This window comes from Vigna radiata, chromosome 6, assembly GCF_000741045.1.
Source record: "Vigna radiata var. radiata cultivar VC1973A chromosome 6, Vradiata_ver6, whole genome shotgun sequence".
NCBI classification, from domain to species: Eukaryota; Viridiplantae; Streptophyta; class Magnoliopsida; order Fabales; family Fabaceae; genus Vigna; species Vigna radiata.
In genome coordinates this window covers 25,106,886-25,122,602 of record NC_028356.1, presented here as the reverse complement: position 1 = coordinate 25,122,602, position 15,717 = coordinate 25,106,886, and the positions used below count along the sequence as shown (strand labels likewise).

At 32.8% G+C, this 15,717-nt stretch overlaps 2 protein-coding genes across 18 annotated transcripts; one reads left to right on the top strand and one right to left on the bottom strand.

The window, feature by feature from the left end:
• The first annotated feature begins 2,256 nt into the window (after positions 1 to 2,256).
• On the top strand, positions 2,257 to 11,366 carry LOC106764821 (protein RBL). 17 transcript variants are annotated; one of them, XR_002668250.1, is made up of 8 exons: positions 2,257 to 2,726; positions 2,829 to 2,927; positions 4,591 to 5,678; positions 5,762 to 6,020; positions 6,686 to 6,823; positions 10,324 to 10,400; positions 10,832 to 10,918; positions 11,004 to 11,366. XR_002668250.1 is itself a non-coding variant. In XM_022782295.1 (7 exons), the coding sequence occupies exons 1-6, from the start codon at positions 2,708 to 2,710 to the stop codon at positions 10,356 to 10,358; spliced, it is 1,638 nt and encodes a 545-aa protein (XP_022638016.1). In that variant the 5' UTR covers positions 2,257 to 2,707; the 3' UTR covers positions 10,359 to 10,400; positions 11,004 to 11,366. The 17 variants fall into 17 exon arrangements, 8 of the variants coding, with proteins under 8 accessions (XP_022638016.1, XP_022638019.1, XP_022638020.1 ...); XR_002668248.1 differs by having other exon boundaries at positions 10,820 to 10,918; XR_002668249.1 differs by having other exon boundaries at positions 10,324 to 10,432; positions 10,820 to 10,918.
• An 878-nt stretch (positions 11,367 to 12,244) lies between these two features.
• On the bottom strand, positions 12,245 to 14,422 carry LOC106764331 (neurofilament medium polypeptide). The gene is made up of 2 exons (XM_014648615.2): positions 14,213 to 14,422; positions 12,245 to 13,503 (listed from the first exon to the last, which is right to left on the bottom strand). Exons 1-2 carry the CDS (start codon positions 14,295 to 14,297, stop codon positions 12,431 to 12,433), a joined length of 1,158 nt encoding a protein of 385 aa, XP_014504101.1. The 5' UTR covers positions 14,298 to 14,422; the 3' UTR covers positions 12,245 to 12,430.
• Between the last annotated feature and the right edge of the window lie 1,295 nt (positions 14,423 to 15,717).

The following is a 15,717-nucleotide window of genomic DNA, read 5'->3' as shown; positions in this document are numbered from 1 at the left end:
GTTAAGCAAAAAATTTGGGTTATGAGACTACACACATCTCCATTTGTGCCCTAGAAAATGTCTGACACTTAAAATTCAAGGTTAAGTATATGCAATCTCACAAAGATGGTTTCTTGAACCTAAAGATCAACAATCACTAGAGTTATGGCCCCCTTCAGAGCATCTCCACAACAGTTGAGTAATCAACTAGGTGTGAAGACACAAATGAAGAGAACATACTCTAGTTGGGGTTCTCACGATAGCCAAACAGGAAGTATGTCCCAAGTGGCACCGCTACACAACCCCTCTAATTCTAAGTTACACTCGAACCTGGGTATAGGGCCCTACTCATGATATGCATAGTGCATGTGTGAAGGGAGAATGTAATGCATACCCAAACCCTTACCTGCAAAACAACCAGAAAATTCTCCCAGGGAGATATAAGCATGTCATCTATCCTAAGTTTCAACATCCAACAATTATTTCAAATGTAAAAACAAGAAAAACTTCTCACATACAATCATTTCAAATATCAAACAAAGATAAGAATATACAAGTACGAAACAGGAAGGGGACAAAAACCATAAAGCAAAACCACATCGCATTTGTGCATCTAATTAAATGGCTTAACTGTCACATGTCCCCAGCGGAGTCGCCATCTGTCACAACCGGAATCGCGACGGTCGACGATCCAAAAAAAAAGACGCGGGTTTGAAAAAGAGATTTGGAGTCGCCACCATAGTTTATTATGGAAAAGTACGGAAAAACCATAAAATGATAAGGCATGGTTTGTGAAAACCGGATTCTAGGTTCGAGAGTCGATTACCGTAGGGAAGGTATTAACACCCTACCGCGCCTAAGCAAAGGCAGTACCTTTAATTAAATACGCGAATGTGATGTGGTTTTCAAAATGTTTAATTATCCTTAAAAAAGACATTACAAAGAAACAAAATATATTTTTTAGTTTTTGGGACCTGACAAGCATTGACCTTGCTCCTACGTATTCTCATTCAAAATGAGAAATCAGGGTTATGTAGTTCTTTTGAAACTGTTTGAGAAGTCTGTTTGGAAATTGTTGGAAAATTTGTTTTGAAACGATTTCAGATTTTTGGGAAATGAACCTGACAAAGACTAGCCTTGCTCCTATGTATCTCCACTTTTGATGGAGAATCAATGATCATGTAGTTCTAACTGAAAGATTGTTGGTTTGTTTGAACATGTGGATATTTTTAGTTTTTTTGAAGATTTTATATTTATTTTTGTATTTTTGAGAAAAAAGAGGTAATGAGTACTAGGCCGACGCGGGCAGTCACACAAGTACTCATACCTTTAGAATGATATTTGAATATTTTTAATTATTTTTTAAAAAGAAAGGACGATATTAAGTACTAGGACGATGTGAACGATCACACGAGTACTCATATCGTTATTTACTTATTTGGGAAACCTGAGGGTATTGAGTACTAGATTGATGCGGATGATCGCTCGAGCACTCAAACCATTATTTAAGTATTTAGATTGAGAGTGTTAAGTACTAGGGTGATGCAGGTGATCACACGATTACCTATACCATTATTTAATTTTTTTAGATTATAGATATTAAGTATTAGGCTGATATTGATGATCGCACGAGTACTTATTCAATTATTTAATTTTTTAGATTAGAGATATTAAGTACTAGGTTGATACGAACGATCCTATGAATACTTATATATTATTTAATTTTTTAGATTAAAGATATTAAGTAGTAGACTGACAAGGACGATCGCACGAATATTCAAACCATTACTTGTTATGTTATTTTTATATTTTATGATATTTACATAAGCATTTAAAATAAAATAAAGTTATAAAAAAGTAATTATATCTTAATAAGGATTTTGTATTATTTACCTAAATATTAAAAATGAAACAACAAAATTATTTATGTAAGGATTTCTTTAAAAAGGTCAACAAACAAATAATAAATTAAAACTCTATCTGCTAAATGTTAAAAGCACATTAAAACCATTTTTGTAATTTTGCATTTCATGTTTTGTCTTTTAGTTTTTATGATTGTTGCGTCGTTTTTTGTTAACAAATAAAGTTGAAGTTTAAAATAAACAAATCCAATTAATAAAATATAAAACACAAGACAGATATTATAATAGACAAACAAATATTAAGAGTAAAGAAAATAAAATAAAAAAACGAAACAGCCTAATAAACAATCAAACAAATAGATAAAATAAATAAATAAATAAATCAACTAAATAAAGATATGGGTGTAGATGTTGAAACCTTCCCCAAATCCGGCAGCGGTTAGCCCAAGCCCCAAACCCTTTTAGGTTTTATTTCTAAGCAGGCAGCCTCCCTTTCCTCCAAACCGGCAAGCTACAACTGGTCGGACCATTTTCCGCTGCCGCCATACTTGATGGCTTCTTCATATGCCACACGAAACTCAGAGTCAGGAAAGACCTCAAGTTTACTAGCGATCTTAGCAAGGAACCAGCCATAAAGCACTTCAAACATGTTTTGTTTTTTTTTCAACATTATAACCATTTCTCCCAAGGTGGGTACCTTGAGATTTTGAATGGTAAGTATAGCAACACGACTGGAGCACAACTCCAGGAAGACAGTCTGCGGTTTAAGAAAATTCACTATAGCTTGAATTTCTCTGAGGACTAGAACGTTTCTGGAGAGCCCTTCCGGGAGAGTGACTTGACGGTGATCGGAATCCGTCTCTACGATGAACGCCTCCATCATTGGTTCGGCTTTCTCTTCTCTCATTGGTTTTTACTATATGTCACTCTTGTTTTTTTTCATTGTCTCTTATTTTCTTCATTGTCTGCGTGTGCACTATGTTGAAGATCCTTTGCAGGGTGATTTCCCAGAAGTCATAGAAGAGTATTTAGAACATGGCTGTATGAAATGCATTGCCTTTAATCGCCGTGGTACCCTTCTTGCGGGTAGCCTCTCTATTCTTTTCTCTATGTCTCTCTCCCTTTCTCTTCAGTGTTGTTTTATGATATGGTTGTTTTTGGGTATTATCCTGTAGTCCTATACAACGTTTTTGTCTTTTAATTTTAAAGATGTAATGTGGTTAAAATTCTTTTTTATGCTTTAAGTGGCGATTTCAAGGTTAAAGTAACCAACTTTGCTTAGTATATTTCTTTTACCCAAGACAAGAACATTATTTTTGTTCAGGTGTTTTTTGTTTGATAGTTTTGCTTATGGGGTTATATTGAACTTGAGATTTTAGCATTAAGCGCAGAGTGGAGTTCTGTGTTTAATTTATTTTTTTTCGTTGGCCCGTTGATGGAGAAATAGTAAAATCTACTCAAACATTTTCGCCCAATGTAGTAATCATGCAATTGATGTCAATGCACGGTATAAACATGATATGCATGATGTGGTTGTTTGTTTATTCATGTTAATTTCTAAGCTTCGTCTTCTGTAGAAAAATAAGCTAAATTTATATGCAAGTCCTGTTCATTGTATGATTTATTGAATTTAGAGGGACGTAAGTTGTTGAGAGAACTAATATAAGTATTTTTTATTTTTTTATTATCTGAAATTGATAGGTTCAAATGATAGTACATAAGTAGATGCAAACTTCTCTTTGCAAACCGGTTATGTAAAATTGAGTTGAACTTAAAAATTCATTTCCTATGTTACTATCAGATCCTACTTTAATTATGTTTTTTAGTCTAATCTAACTAGGTCTGTTGAACCTATGTTTATCAAATCACCCATATATACTTATACTATTCTCACCATGGCATAAGGGCCTTACTCTCAAGTTAAATTTGAAATATACTCTCTAAGATCCTATCCTAGCTAGGTTTTCTTAGTCTATTCTAACTAGGTTTATTGGACCTATCATATATCAAATCACCCATAAATACCATTTCTACCATCGCTCTTCAGGAAATTATCTAGAAATGTAGTACTTAGGTTCTTTATACCACCCTTTATATAGACTCTTGATATACTTGTTACTGCTACACATTGATACCGATGAACTATACATGCATTTTAGCATGTGACTCATGAACCACTTAATCTACCAATAGAGTTGGTTATTAAACATTTGTAATTATTGCATGCACTTTAAAGTTAATGGTATGAACAATTTAAGATCAATGAACTAAATGCAATATGATTGCAGGCGAGAAATAACTATTCATCAGTTACTTTGACTCTCGGTTTCTGTTGATCGGACAATTGTGTCAAACTTTTTCTGAACCATCTCTGATTTGTCTTCCTTTTGAATTTTTTTTCCCTGTGGAGCAACTTTTGTGGGTTTATATTTTAAAGTATCAATTTCTGTTATGGATTATGCCAATCTGATAGTTATTCTAATTTTATATTTAGTTTGCCATAATGGAGCATGGACAATCTCGTCAAGTTCAAGAATTTTGAAAAAGTAGTCTGATTTGATTTGATTTTGACATATTTCTATTTTTCTGATTAGATTTCAAGAAAAAATTATTGGTAGATTTTCTTTGAAAATTGTGGCACTTCATTTCTGAAGCATGGACTTATTTCCATGATGTGTGCTATTTGTTCAAAAGTTATTGTATGATATCAATTTTCTCATTTTGATCATGATTTGCACAATTGAACTAGCTGGGTGCAATGATGGAAGTTGCGTTATTTGGGATTTTGAAACAAGAGGCATCGCTAAGATTCTTCATGATAATGAATGTTCTTCCCCCATAACTAGCATCTGTTGGTCAAAGTATGGTCATCGAATTCTGGTATCTGCTGCTGACAAATCATTAATTTTGTGGGATGTTATGAGTGGTAAGAAGATAACACGAATAGTTTTGCAACAAACCCCTCTACAAGCGCGTCTTCATCCAGGATCTTCAACACCATCTCTTTGCTTAGCATGTCCTCTTTCATGTGCTCCTATGATTGTTGACCTGAATACAGGAAACTCAACTTTGCTTAAGGTTTCTGTGTCAGAGACAAGCAATGGACTAATCCCTCCCTCACGCAATAAGTCTTCTGATGGAATCACCTCCTTTACACCAACCGCTGCTTGTTTTAACAAATACGGGACTCTGGTTTATTTGGGAAACTCAAAAGGTGAAATTCTTGTTATTGATTACAAAAATGGTGAAGTGCGTGCTGTAGTCCCAATCACCGGTGGTTCTGTTGTAAAGAACATTGTGTTCAGCAGGAATGGGCAGTATCTACTCACGAACTCCAATGATCGAGTAATAAGGATCTATGAAAACCTTCTGCCCCTGAAAGATGAGGTCAGAACCCTTGATGAACTAAATGAGAACTGTGGTGATGTAAATAATAGTGAGAAGTTGAAGGTCATTGGGTCAAAATGTTTAATTTTGTTCCGGGAATTTCAAGATGCCATCACAAAGGTACACTGGAAAGCCCCTTGTTTCAGTGGTGATGGTGAGTGGGTAGTCGGTGGTTCTGCTTGTAAAGGTGAGCACAAAATTTACATATGGGATAGAGCTGGGCATCTTGTGAAAATCCTTGAAGGACCAAAGGAAGCTCTTATTGATCTAGCATGGCATCCTGTACATCCTTTTGTCGTATCTGTTTCCTTGAATGGCTTTGTTTATATATGGGCAAAAGATTATACGGAGAATTGGAGTGCATTTGCTCCTGACTTCAAGGAGCTTGAGGAAAATGAGGAGTATGTAGAGCGTGAAGATGAATTTGATCTGATTCCTGACACTGAGAAGGTAAATGTTATTTTGTTGGATTGGTCATGGATATCTTTATTTTTTTTTTTGCCCATTTATTTTTATGTAATATACTTGCACAGGTGAAAGCTCCTGATGTAAATGAAGATGAGGAAGTTGACATCATATCAGTGGAGAAAGATGCCACTTTCAGTGATTCTGATATGTCTCAAGAAGAGCTATGTTTCTTGCCAGCAACCCCTAGTCGTGATCCTCTGGAACAACAAGACAAGTGTGCAGAAAGTTCTTCGAAGTTGTTGGACAGCAATAACACTGGATCCCCTTCAGAAGAAGCTGGACCAAATGGACTTATGATGAATCACGCATCCAGTCTTCTTGAAGGTAATAACATGCTTTGAATTATATGATTGTATCAAAGTATTTTGATTCTTAAAAATTACAGATTCTAATTTTAATTTCCCAATCCAAAAAATAAAAGTTATAGAATCATGATCTTCTAACTTTGCCAGTAAACTTATCTCGTAGGCTTAACTTTGCCAGTAAACTTATCTCGTAGGCTTAACTTTGCAGTGTCAAACTTCACTTGATTAAGTCTATTACTTGAAGAAATTGGATAATTACATGTCTGTGTTTACTACAATGGAGACATGATGACGGGTGAAAAAACTGAAATTTGAGTCGAAGAGAATTGAGGAGAAAAAGATTCTAATTTTTTTTTCTTTTAGTCAACATTTCTGTTCAATCAAATAGAAGGAAAATGCATGACTGTTTGTGTTCTTTCGCTTTCTTTTGCTCTATTTCTTCCTAGCCAAGTATAATGGTAGGTCTAACATGTTAATTAGAATAGGACCAATTAGCTTGGTGATTATGGTTCTAATAAATTTCAAGGTCCCCAAATTTTTTCCAGTGTACTGGCTTAGAAGTTTCCCTTTTTATTCCTGGTGTGGTTGAAATGTCAATGTATTGTGTATGCATTTTTATGGTATGTACCTTTTGACTCTAATGCTGGCTTCAATAATAGTGTTTTATTTTTCAATTTTATGAAGACGATGCTGGGCGCTTTAAAAGAAAGAGAAAACCTTCAGAGAAGGTGTTGGAATTGCAAGCAGAAAAAGTTAAGAAATCTTCAAAATCAAGCAAATTGGCAAAACCCAAGAACAAATCTTTGGTTGATCAAGATAATGGTAACAGTTTTCATGGTGATGGGATTTCTGGTGAATGATTGTAGGTTACAAAATTCTTGTTTACAAAACCACAATTCTTTTATCAATTTTTGTTTTTGTTTGGTTTTCATTTCTTAATTGTTTTTACATTTGCATAGCTTTATTTAAACTTCCCTCCTTCTCTTTCATGACCTATGGTGGCTAGTGAAGGCTGGTGCTTCCTTTAGTTCTTTTTTTGTGGCCATCCTCATTGGTGACAATTTTTTTCGTATAGGTTTGAGTTTATATGGACTTGTTTGAATGACCAATGTTAACTTGTTGAACCTTTGGGATAGCAATACTAAATAAATTTCTCAACTAGTTTTATTTTTCTAGCACAATGTAATTTTTCTAGCAATTATTAACTAGTTTGGGGAGCAGTTTTTTGAGGTTAATGCAAAATCCACGCCCCTTTTGTCATGTTCAATGTTTTGCTTTGTGATCTTTTGTATCATTTATAAATTGCATTCTGCATTTTTTTATGATGTGTGCCACATTGTTTAAATTGTCTGTGGTCTAATGTACTGCCCCCTATTTTGTTTAATATACAGTTACGGAAGTGGCATGATCCAATATTTTTCTAGCACCCAACAATCTTACACTGCTCTTCAAATATGTTTTAGGATGATTGGTCGGATTACGTGATATTGAGCATAAAATCTCTAGCATACACTGATCCTGCTATCCCAGAAAATCAATTATTTGAGACCACCCTTTTTCCATATAGTCAAGATTTTCAAACTTATTTGTCCTGCACATTTTGACCTCTTCCCTCCTGATAGGTCTTGGAATTTTTACATTAGGAAAAATAAACATAGAAGTTCGTAAGTGGTGGTTAGGGGAGTTAGGAGGAGTTTAATAGCAGTTAGGGGTAGTTTCCATTGATTGTTATGGTTTCCTTTGATGCTTTGTTTCGTTTTTGTTTAGTTTATGTCTTTTAAGGAGGGGGCCATGTATTTGGCTCGTTGTTGAGTGTTTTATTAGAAAAACAGGGTCTGTCCTGTAAAAGGGAATGTTTTCCCTTGACTGCAGTTGATTGTTTTCAGTGTTTTCCCTTCAATAAAATTGTTTTCCTCACTATGAGGATTCATTTATCTTTTGATATTGTTTATTTTGAGATAGAATATAGGTTCCTTGTCACCAAGAAACCTAAGAATTGGTCTGACCTACCAGATCATATGAACAATGAGATATGGAGAGTTGCATGAGTGTAGTGGAGAGATTGGTCACTGAAAATGCTTGTGCGATGGAAGAATCAAGGGAGGAGTACTGAGCCAATTTTTAGAGGCTTAGTGACATGATGGTGGATTTGTCACGAAAAATGAAAAATATAGAAAGAGGGTCTGTGTATGGAGACAAAGTGGGAAAAAGGGATGAAATTGACGAAGATTGGGTATTTTTGAATATTAGACCACACAAATAGATGTCTATGCTGGCTAGATTACATCCTAAACTTACACCCAGGTATTATGGACTTTTTTTAGTCATCAGGCAGGTTGGCCAAGTCACTTTTCGTTTGCAATTACCATAATCCGCAAGGATGGATTCCAGTTTTCCATGTTTCCCAGTTTAAGCCAACAGTGGGGAATCACCATCTGCAGGTGGAGAAGGATTTGCCCGATTGAGCTGCAATACAAGGAACCAATTTGTGTCCCTCTCATGGTTTTAGATTGCAGACTACACTCTTTGCCTCGTCTCAGTGTTCCACAAGTACTCATTGAATGGAAGGAAGGGATCCCGACGGCGCAACATGGGAATTAGAAGAATTGATTAGAGATCAATTTTCTGACTTCAACCTTGCGGACAAGGTTGACCCTGACGGTATTGGGTTGAGCCTAACAGTATTGATAAGTGTTGGATGGTTTACGTTAGGAAAAATAAACATAGAAGTTAGTAAGTTGTGGTTGGGAGAGTTAGGAGGAGTTTAATAGCAGTTAGGGGTAGTTTCCATTGGTTGTTGACAGTTTCCTTTGATGCTTTGTTTCACTTATGTCTTTTAAGGAGCGGGCGTGTTTTTAGAAAAAAAGGATCTGTCCTGTGAAAGGGAATGTTTTCCGTTGATTGTTTTCAATGTTATCCCTTCAATAAAACTGTTTTTCTCACTGTTAGGATTAATTTATCTGTTGAGATTGTTTATTTTGAGATAGAATATAGCTTCCTTGTCACCAAGAAACCTAACACCACCACTTCTCCTTTTTCTCTTCTGGTTTGTGTTTTGTCTTCATCTTCCCTTGGTAGACATGCCTTTTATGCTTGATGGACACGTCTGTTTAAATATATAAATATATAAAATTGTATATTATATTTATGTAAATAACATATAATACGTAATACATATATTATAATTTACATCTAATGATAACTTAAAAATATAACTACTAACAATTTTTAAAGGCCTATTAGCTTGTTTACAAGTTTTTCTGGACCAGGTTCAGGCTAGGTTAGCTTTTCGAACAGATTGCCTTTGACGAGGAAATAGGTCCAGATGTTTTAATTATAAATCAGGTTCTTTAGCTTACCAAGGCTTGGATGCCACGTAATTCATGTGGTTAGGGGTGATGTATGACTATGGAGGATATTGAAGAATATTTCTAATGTATCATTGTAATCTTAAGTATTACTAAAGGAAGAAATTTCAAGAATAACTTTGTTAGTACCTCTTAAAATCATGAGCTATTTTCACTTCCCTTAAAATACAAAATCCTTCTAATGTTATTAGGGAGATATTTTAGCGTCCTTATTTTCCATATTCTCTCTTCGCTGAATGTTTGAGCTAATGAGATAAATTAGAACAAAGAAAATTCTCCCTTACCACTCTTTGGTTTCAACTAAGTCTGTTGTTTGTGATAGAACAATTTTTTAACCTTCATTGATGGTTATCACATTTGAAATAGCTTGTGGAAATAAGTCAAGGAGCTTGATCTATTTATTAAAAAGGTTAAGTTTAGTTTTCTTAAAAACTGTTTGAAAAAATAGTTAGGCTGACTTTAAAAGGACCGTTTACTACACTTAAAAGTCCAACGTTTTTATATACACAGTATATATTATCTGAATGAAAATGTTTGGTTGATTTTGAGGTGGACAAATTGCATAAATTGAACTTATCTAGTATAGAATTGAACTAAACTTTTATATGTAGTGTGATTGAATTGAAATGATTTATCTAGTATAGAATTGCATATGAAATAAGGCAAATAGACTAATCTGAATGATTTAAACTATTTAAAATGTTTGAACTATTTTCAAATGTGCATGATCTTAAAACTTATTTTTCAATTTCATTAGTTATAATTCAATGCAGTTTACACAATTGAGTATAGGGGCGTTTATTTATTTTTTTTTCAGAACATGAGTTTTCTCAAATGTAGTTTAGTTTGGTATAAGTTTAGTTTTTCAACATAACCTTAGTTTTAAGAAAATATTCTGATTTATTTGAGGGGACTTATCCAAACAAAGGGTTTATTTTGGATGATTTGGATTAGAGAGGGCAACCATGATGTATGAGGAAATGGATTGATGACGAGATAATGCAAAATGCCTTGAAGGGTGTCTATGAAAGGTAAACAAGTTACCAATTCAGTTTAATTTTTGGTAAGTCTTTGTTTAAAATGTAATTTCAGTTTTCAGATATATGCTTCTTAAGTATTTCATTAATGAAGCATTAAATAAACAACTCCATTCTTGTACTTTTTGATCAAACTATCTTATCTCAGTTATACTAGCTAGTTGTAGATTTAAAGTTAATTTTGAAGTTAAAAGTTGATAATAAAAGAAATTGTCGTAAGTATTGTAAAAATAACTAAGATTGATGCTTAGATTGAAGGCTTGAAGGTGTTTTGATGGCAACAATTGTAGTTAATACAAAAACTATGTCGAGTTTATTTGAATATAAGTTAGAAGTATTTTTGAAATCTTTCACTACTTGAAATATGCATATATATTTTTTTTAATAGAGAAGTTCTGAAAATATATTTTTAGTTTTGTATTCAGTCACCATAATGGCGTGAATCATGTGTGAATATGGAGTTCTAGAAGTTTTCTTTTCAAATATAAAGTTGACATGCAATCCATATGGATGTAAGTATATTTTGAGTGCATTTTAAATTGGAAAGTTTTACAATAATATACATGCAATTGATTTTTTGTATTTGTATCTTTTTAGGTCCATACAAAGAAATGAACCCATTTGAAACAAAAGAGTATGGAGGATTTGGTTTTGGTATGAATTAACCAAGAAGCAGCCTAGGAGAACTTGTGTATAACTTTAATGATATGCGGTTAGATGATATAATTGGATTATAGATAAAGAATACCATGAAAAAAAGATGGAGAGGTGCCGAGTATAATGAAGGGAACAAAGATAGTGTGGAACGCTATTATTATTACTATTATTATTTTATCTTGAATTGATTATTATAGTAATGATCTAGAGTTGGATAGGTTGTTTTTCTTTTTAGTACTTTTTACTACCTATAAACACTTGTAATTTTAACTTAATTTATTAGTATGAGTCTTTGAATTTGTATGTGAGCTTTTATGCATTTTCATTGTTTACATAGATATGTTGAAAGACATTTTAAAGTCATTTGAACTACTGCTTTTACATGCATTTTTATATTTTAGTTAAGAATTTAACATTTGTTGATAAACCGAGCTATCCACAGCGTATTTAAATTATGTTTACATTTTTTTTCTCTTTTTTAGTAGGATCATGATTATAACTACTTTGGAGTTTTTGTTTAGTGGTTCAACAATTCCTTTGATGAATAAAGGTTGGTGTTTTCCTACAAGATATGTAACAAGATTCCAGATTACATTGAAATTGAGGTCTTTTGAGGGTTTATGCAAAATAACATTGATATTCAAAAATTTTATAGGTACTGTAAAATAGCTGTCATTTATACCTATATAAAAAGACTTCCATTAATATTTTTATTTTATCTTTAATTATATGTTAAAATTAAAAAATAGAGATAAACTATTCAAATACTAAAAATAACTATTACTTATTTGTATATTTCAAAAACATAATATACTAAGAGTAACTTATTACTTTATTTTCGTGGGAACCAGTATTATTAATTTATTTTCTTTAAAAGTAAGAAAACACAAAATTTAAAATCATGGCATGCTTCTTTTATACTAATACCATATAATCTACATAAATGGTTAAAATGTCATGTAATTTTTAAAAGACTATTACATGTGTGTTTTGATTGTGGGTTATTTTCATGCATACGCACGGAGATGAGTTAAAATTGTGGGGTTACTTAATTTTTTTATAATAATGATATTTTGACAATTCTTTTTAATAACTTTTTGACATCAGGATATATGTCATATTTTATTTATCTGTTTAAATTTATGTTTAAAAAAATATTTGAAAAAACCAATTATCTTTATATTACAAGTAGCACAAACAAATATCACTGCTAAGCATATGTTTTGAGCAGAAACCCCATACAGCAGTTAACAGTATACACAAATTAGTTATATGGTAATGTTCATTTGCAAGTCCTTATTTATAGAGGAAAGTGTTTTTAACAAGAAACCATGTGAAAGGAAATTGATATGATGCCATTGATTTCTCTATGGTCTACGTGAACGAAGCTTGTAGGTAGCATAAACTCCTAGTGCCACCACAAGAACTGCTGCACCCATGTATATAATCTTTTGTTTATCTTCTTCATTAAACCTCTTAGCTAGACCAGTCACAGCTTGAGAAGCAGAAGCAGCCACTTCCTTAATTCTAGACCTTGTTGATTCAGGCATGGCCTTCTCATCACCCTTGTCTCCAACATCATTGCCAATTTTACCATTCATTTTGTCTCCTTCAAATGTTCTTAACCCTTTTCCTTCTTTGATTTCCTCATCCTTTTCATGTGCCTTTCCTGATTCAAATCCCTTCTTGGAATGCTCTTCTTCACTTTCTTCCTTTCCAATAGCCTTTTGCTCTTCCTCAGCATGATTTTCCTCTCCCTGAAGGTTGTCATTATTTGAAAAGGTAGCTTCTTGGGGAGTTTCCTCTTGACCCTTTTGAGGCATAGATTCCTTTGTATGTTCTTGTGGGGTTGAAGTTGATCCATCATGATCAACTTTTGTACTATCATCTTTTGGGGGGGTTTCTTCTTGACCCTCTTGAGACTTAGACTCTTCTGTGTCCTTTGTTGGGGTTGGTTTCTCTTGATCAACTGGTTTTTCACTTTTAACTTGGGTTGTTGCAGATTTTTCTTCAGCTTCCCCTTGACCCTTTTGATGCATAGCCTCTTCTTGTTTGGCATTTGGTGGAGTTGAAGTCTCATGATCAACCTGTTCTTCATTCTCATTTGTTGGTTTGGTTTTCTCCTGGTTATCATCTGCAGGAGTAGAAGCATCTTGGTTTTCATCCACAGTGTTGTTTGCTTCTGTTTCTTGTGGTGGTTCTTTAGGAGGTTCTTGTGTCTCCTTTTTTTTAGGGACTTTATATGGAATAGTTGGTATTGTTATGGTGACAGTTTTTCCATCAACCTTTCCCTTAATCTTGTTCATGTCACAATAATCTGGAACTTGATACAATGTATTGAAACGGACCCTTATATTGTTTCCAAGAGATCGTTCACCATGAACTCTAACCCTTGCAAAACCGTATTCAACCTTAGCACCCACATGCTCACGTGCAAAACCTGTATCATGGGAAACCACACGCACATGGTTACAAAAATGGAAAGTCTTCAACTCAAACTCCAAAAATGAAGAAAAACGAAATAAAAAATATAGAAAATATTTTTTAATAATTTTTTTTTATAACTTTTTTTATAAAAATTTATATGATAATTTGTGATTAGTTCGTTTTAAATATAATGACCAATAAAATAATAACTAATAGACTATTGTAAAAAGTTATTAAAAAAAGTAGATAAAGTTATTAAAGAAATTGATAAAGGATCTCTCTCAAATAATTTTTTTTTTCTACTGCTTTTAACAAAATAGCAATTCCGAGATAAGTACCATAGAAATCCAACTCTAATGAACTATATAAACTAATACATGTAAATAAAAAGACTAAAATATCCGAAAATCTTAAATCTATTTGTTTATAACTTTTTTATTTATTTATATATTATTCATTTTATTCACAGCCGAAACTTTTTAAAGCACAAGATTATATTTCTCTATGTAACTAAATATATATATATGTTTCCTTAAAATAGTAGAAAAGAATAAATATTTTAAGATTTAATGCACATAAACAGTAAATGATGACTAAAACATAAATATAATATTCTTATGCATTAATTGATTCCTTTTTAAATGATTAATTTAACAGAAAAATCAATAATTGATAAATTTAGTAAATGAAACAAAGTATAAGAATTAATAAACGAAAAGAACCATCAGGAAGATGAACGCGCAGGATGATTGATTCTGGCGATTCCTCTGTATCATATTTGGCTTCCACATCTTGGAAGATGGACATCTTCTAACCCTTTCTCTTTGGTTCAATTTCTCTTTATATTTTCTTTGCCTTCAATTTCAGCAAATTGAATGAATGTTTGTTGATTATTGTTCTCGTTTTATAGTGAATAGTTGAGATGTTGAGTTTTCTTAGAAACGAAATCATTCCTTTTTGGTTGCTATGATTTCCCTGCGAGATTGAACTTGGTCAATATCCTCTTCTCATTTGTGAGGTATAACTTCTTCAACAAATAAAGTGAAAAGTTCTTTGTTTGGCTCATACACCTCAAATTTCAGCAAGACGGGGCAAACGTTTTGTTTTTAGCATCATTACTTTACAGTTTCACTCCTTATTAAGATGCTTCAACTAAAATATCAAGAAATGAAAGAGATCAACAGATTTTGTTATCAGAAAAGAAAAAAATAATATATATATATATATATATATATATATATATATATATATATATATATATATATATATATATATATATATATTTTAGGACCCCTTATAGGTTCTAACCAAGGAGCACGCAAATCCCAAAAACGCATAGTTTCTTCATCAAAAATAACTTTTTCAGTTGGGGAACGCATTAAATATTTACCTAAACCTGTAGGTCCTTGAGCAGATCCTACATTAGCTCCAAGACGTTGGTCTCTAACTAGAAAAGTAAATGTTTGAGCTTGAGAAGCTTCTAGACCAGTGGGCCCATAAAACTCATTAGGATAAGCGGTATTATTAAACCAGACAAAGCAACAAGCAATAAAACCAAAAACAGATAAAGCACCTAAACTGTAAGATAAGTAAGCTTCTCCAGACCATACAAGTGCACGCCGAGCCCATGCAAAGGGTTTGGTTAAGATATGCCAGATTCCACCAAGTATACAAATGGAACCCAACCATACATGCTCTCCAATAATATCTTCCAAATCGTCCACACTAACGATCCACCTTTCGCCCCCAAAAGGTGATTTTAATAAATATCCAAATAGAATACTTGGACTAAGGGTCAAATTGGTTATTTTTCTTACATGCCCTCCAATAATATCTTCCAAATCGTCCACACTAACAATCCACCTTTCGCTCCCAAAAGGTGATTTTAATAAATATCCAAATAGAATACTTGGACTAAGGGTCAAATTGGTTATTTTTCTTACATCTCTCACCCCCCCCCGAGCCCATGTATCCTCCAAAAAAAAGAGCCTTGAATACTAGAAGAAAAACACCTATACCTAACAAGATTAAGTGAATACCCAAAATTGTAGTAATTTTATTTCTATCTTTCCATCCATAATATATATATATATATATATATATATATATATATATATATATATACACATACATACATACATATATACATATGTATATATGTATACATATATACATATGTATATGTATACATATATACATATGTATATATGTATACATATATACATAT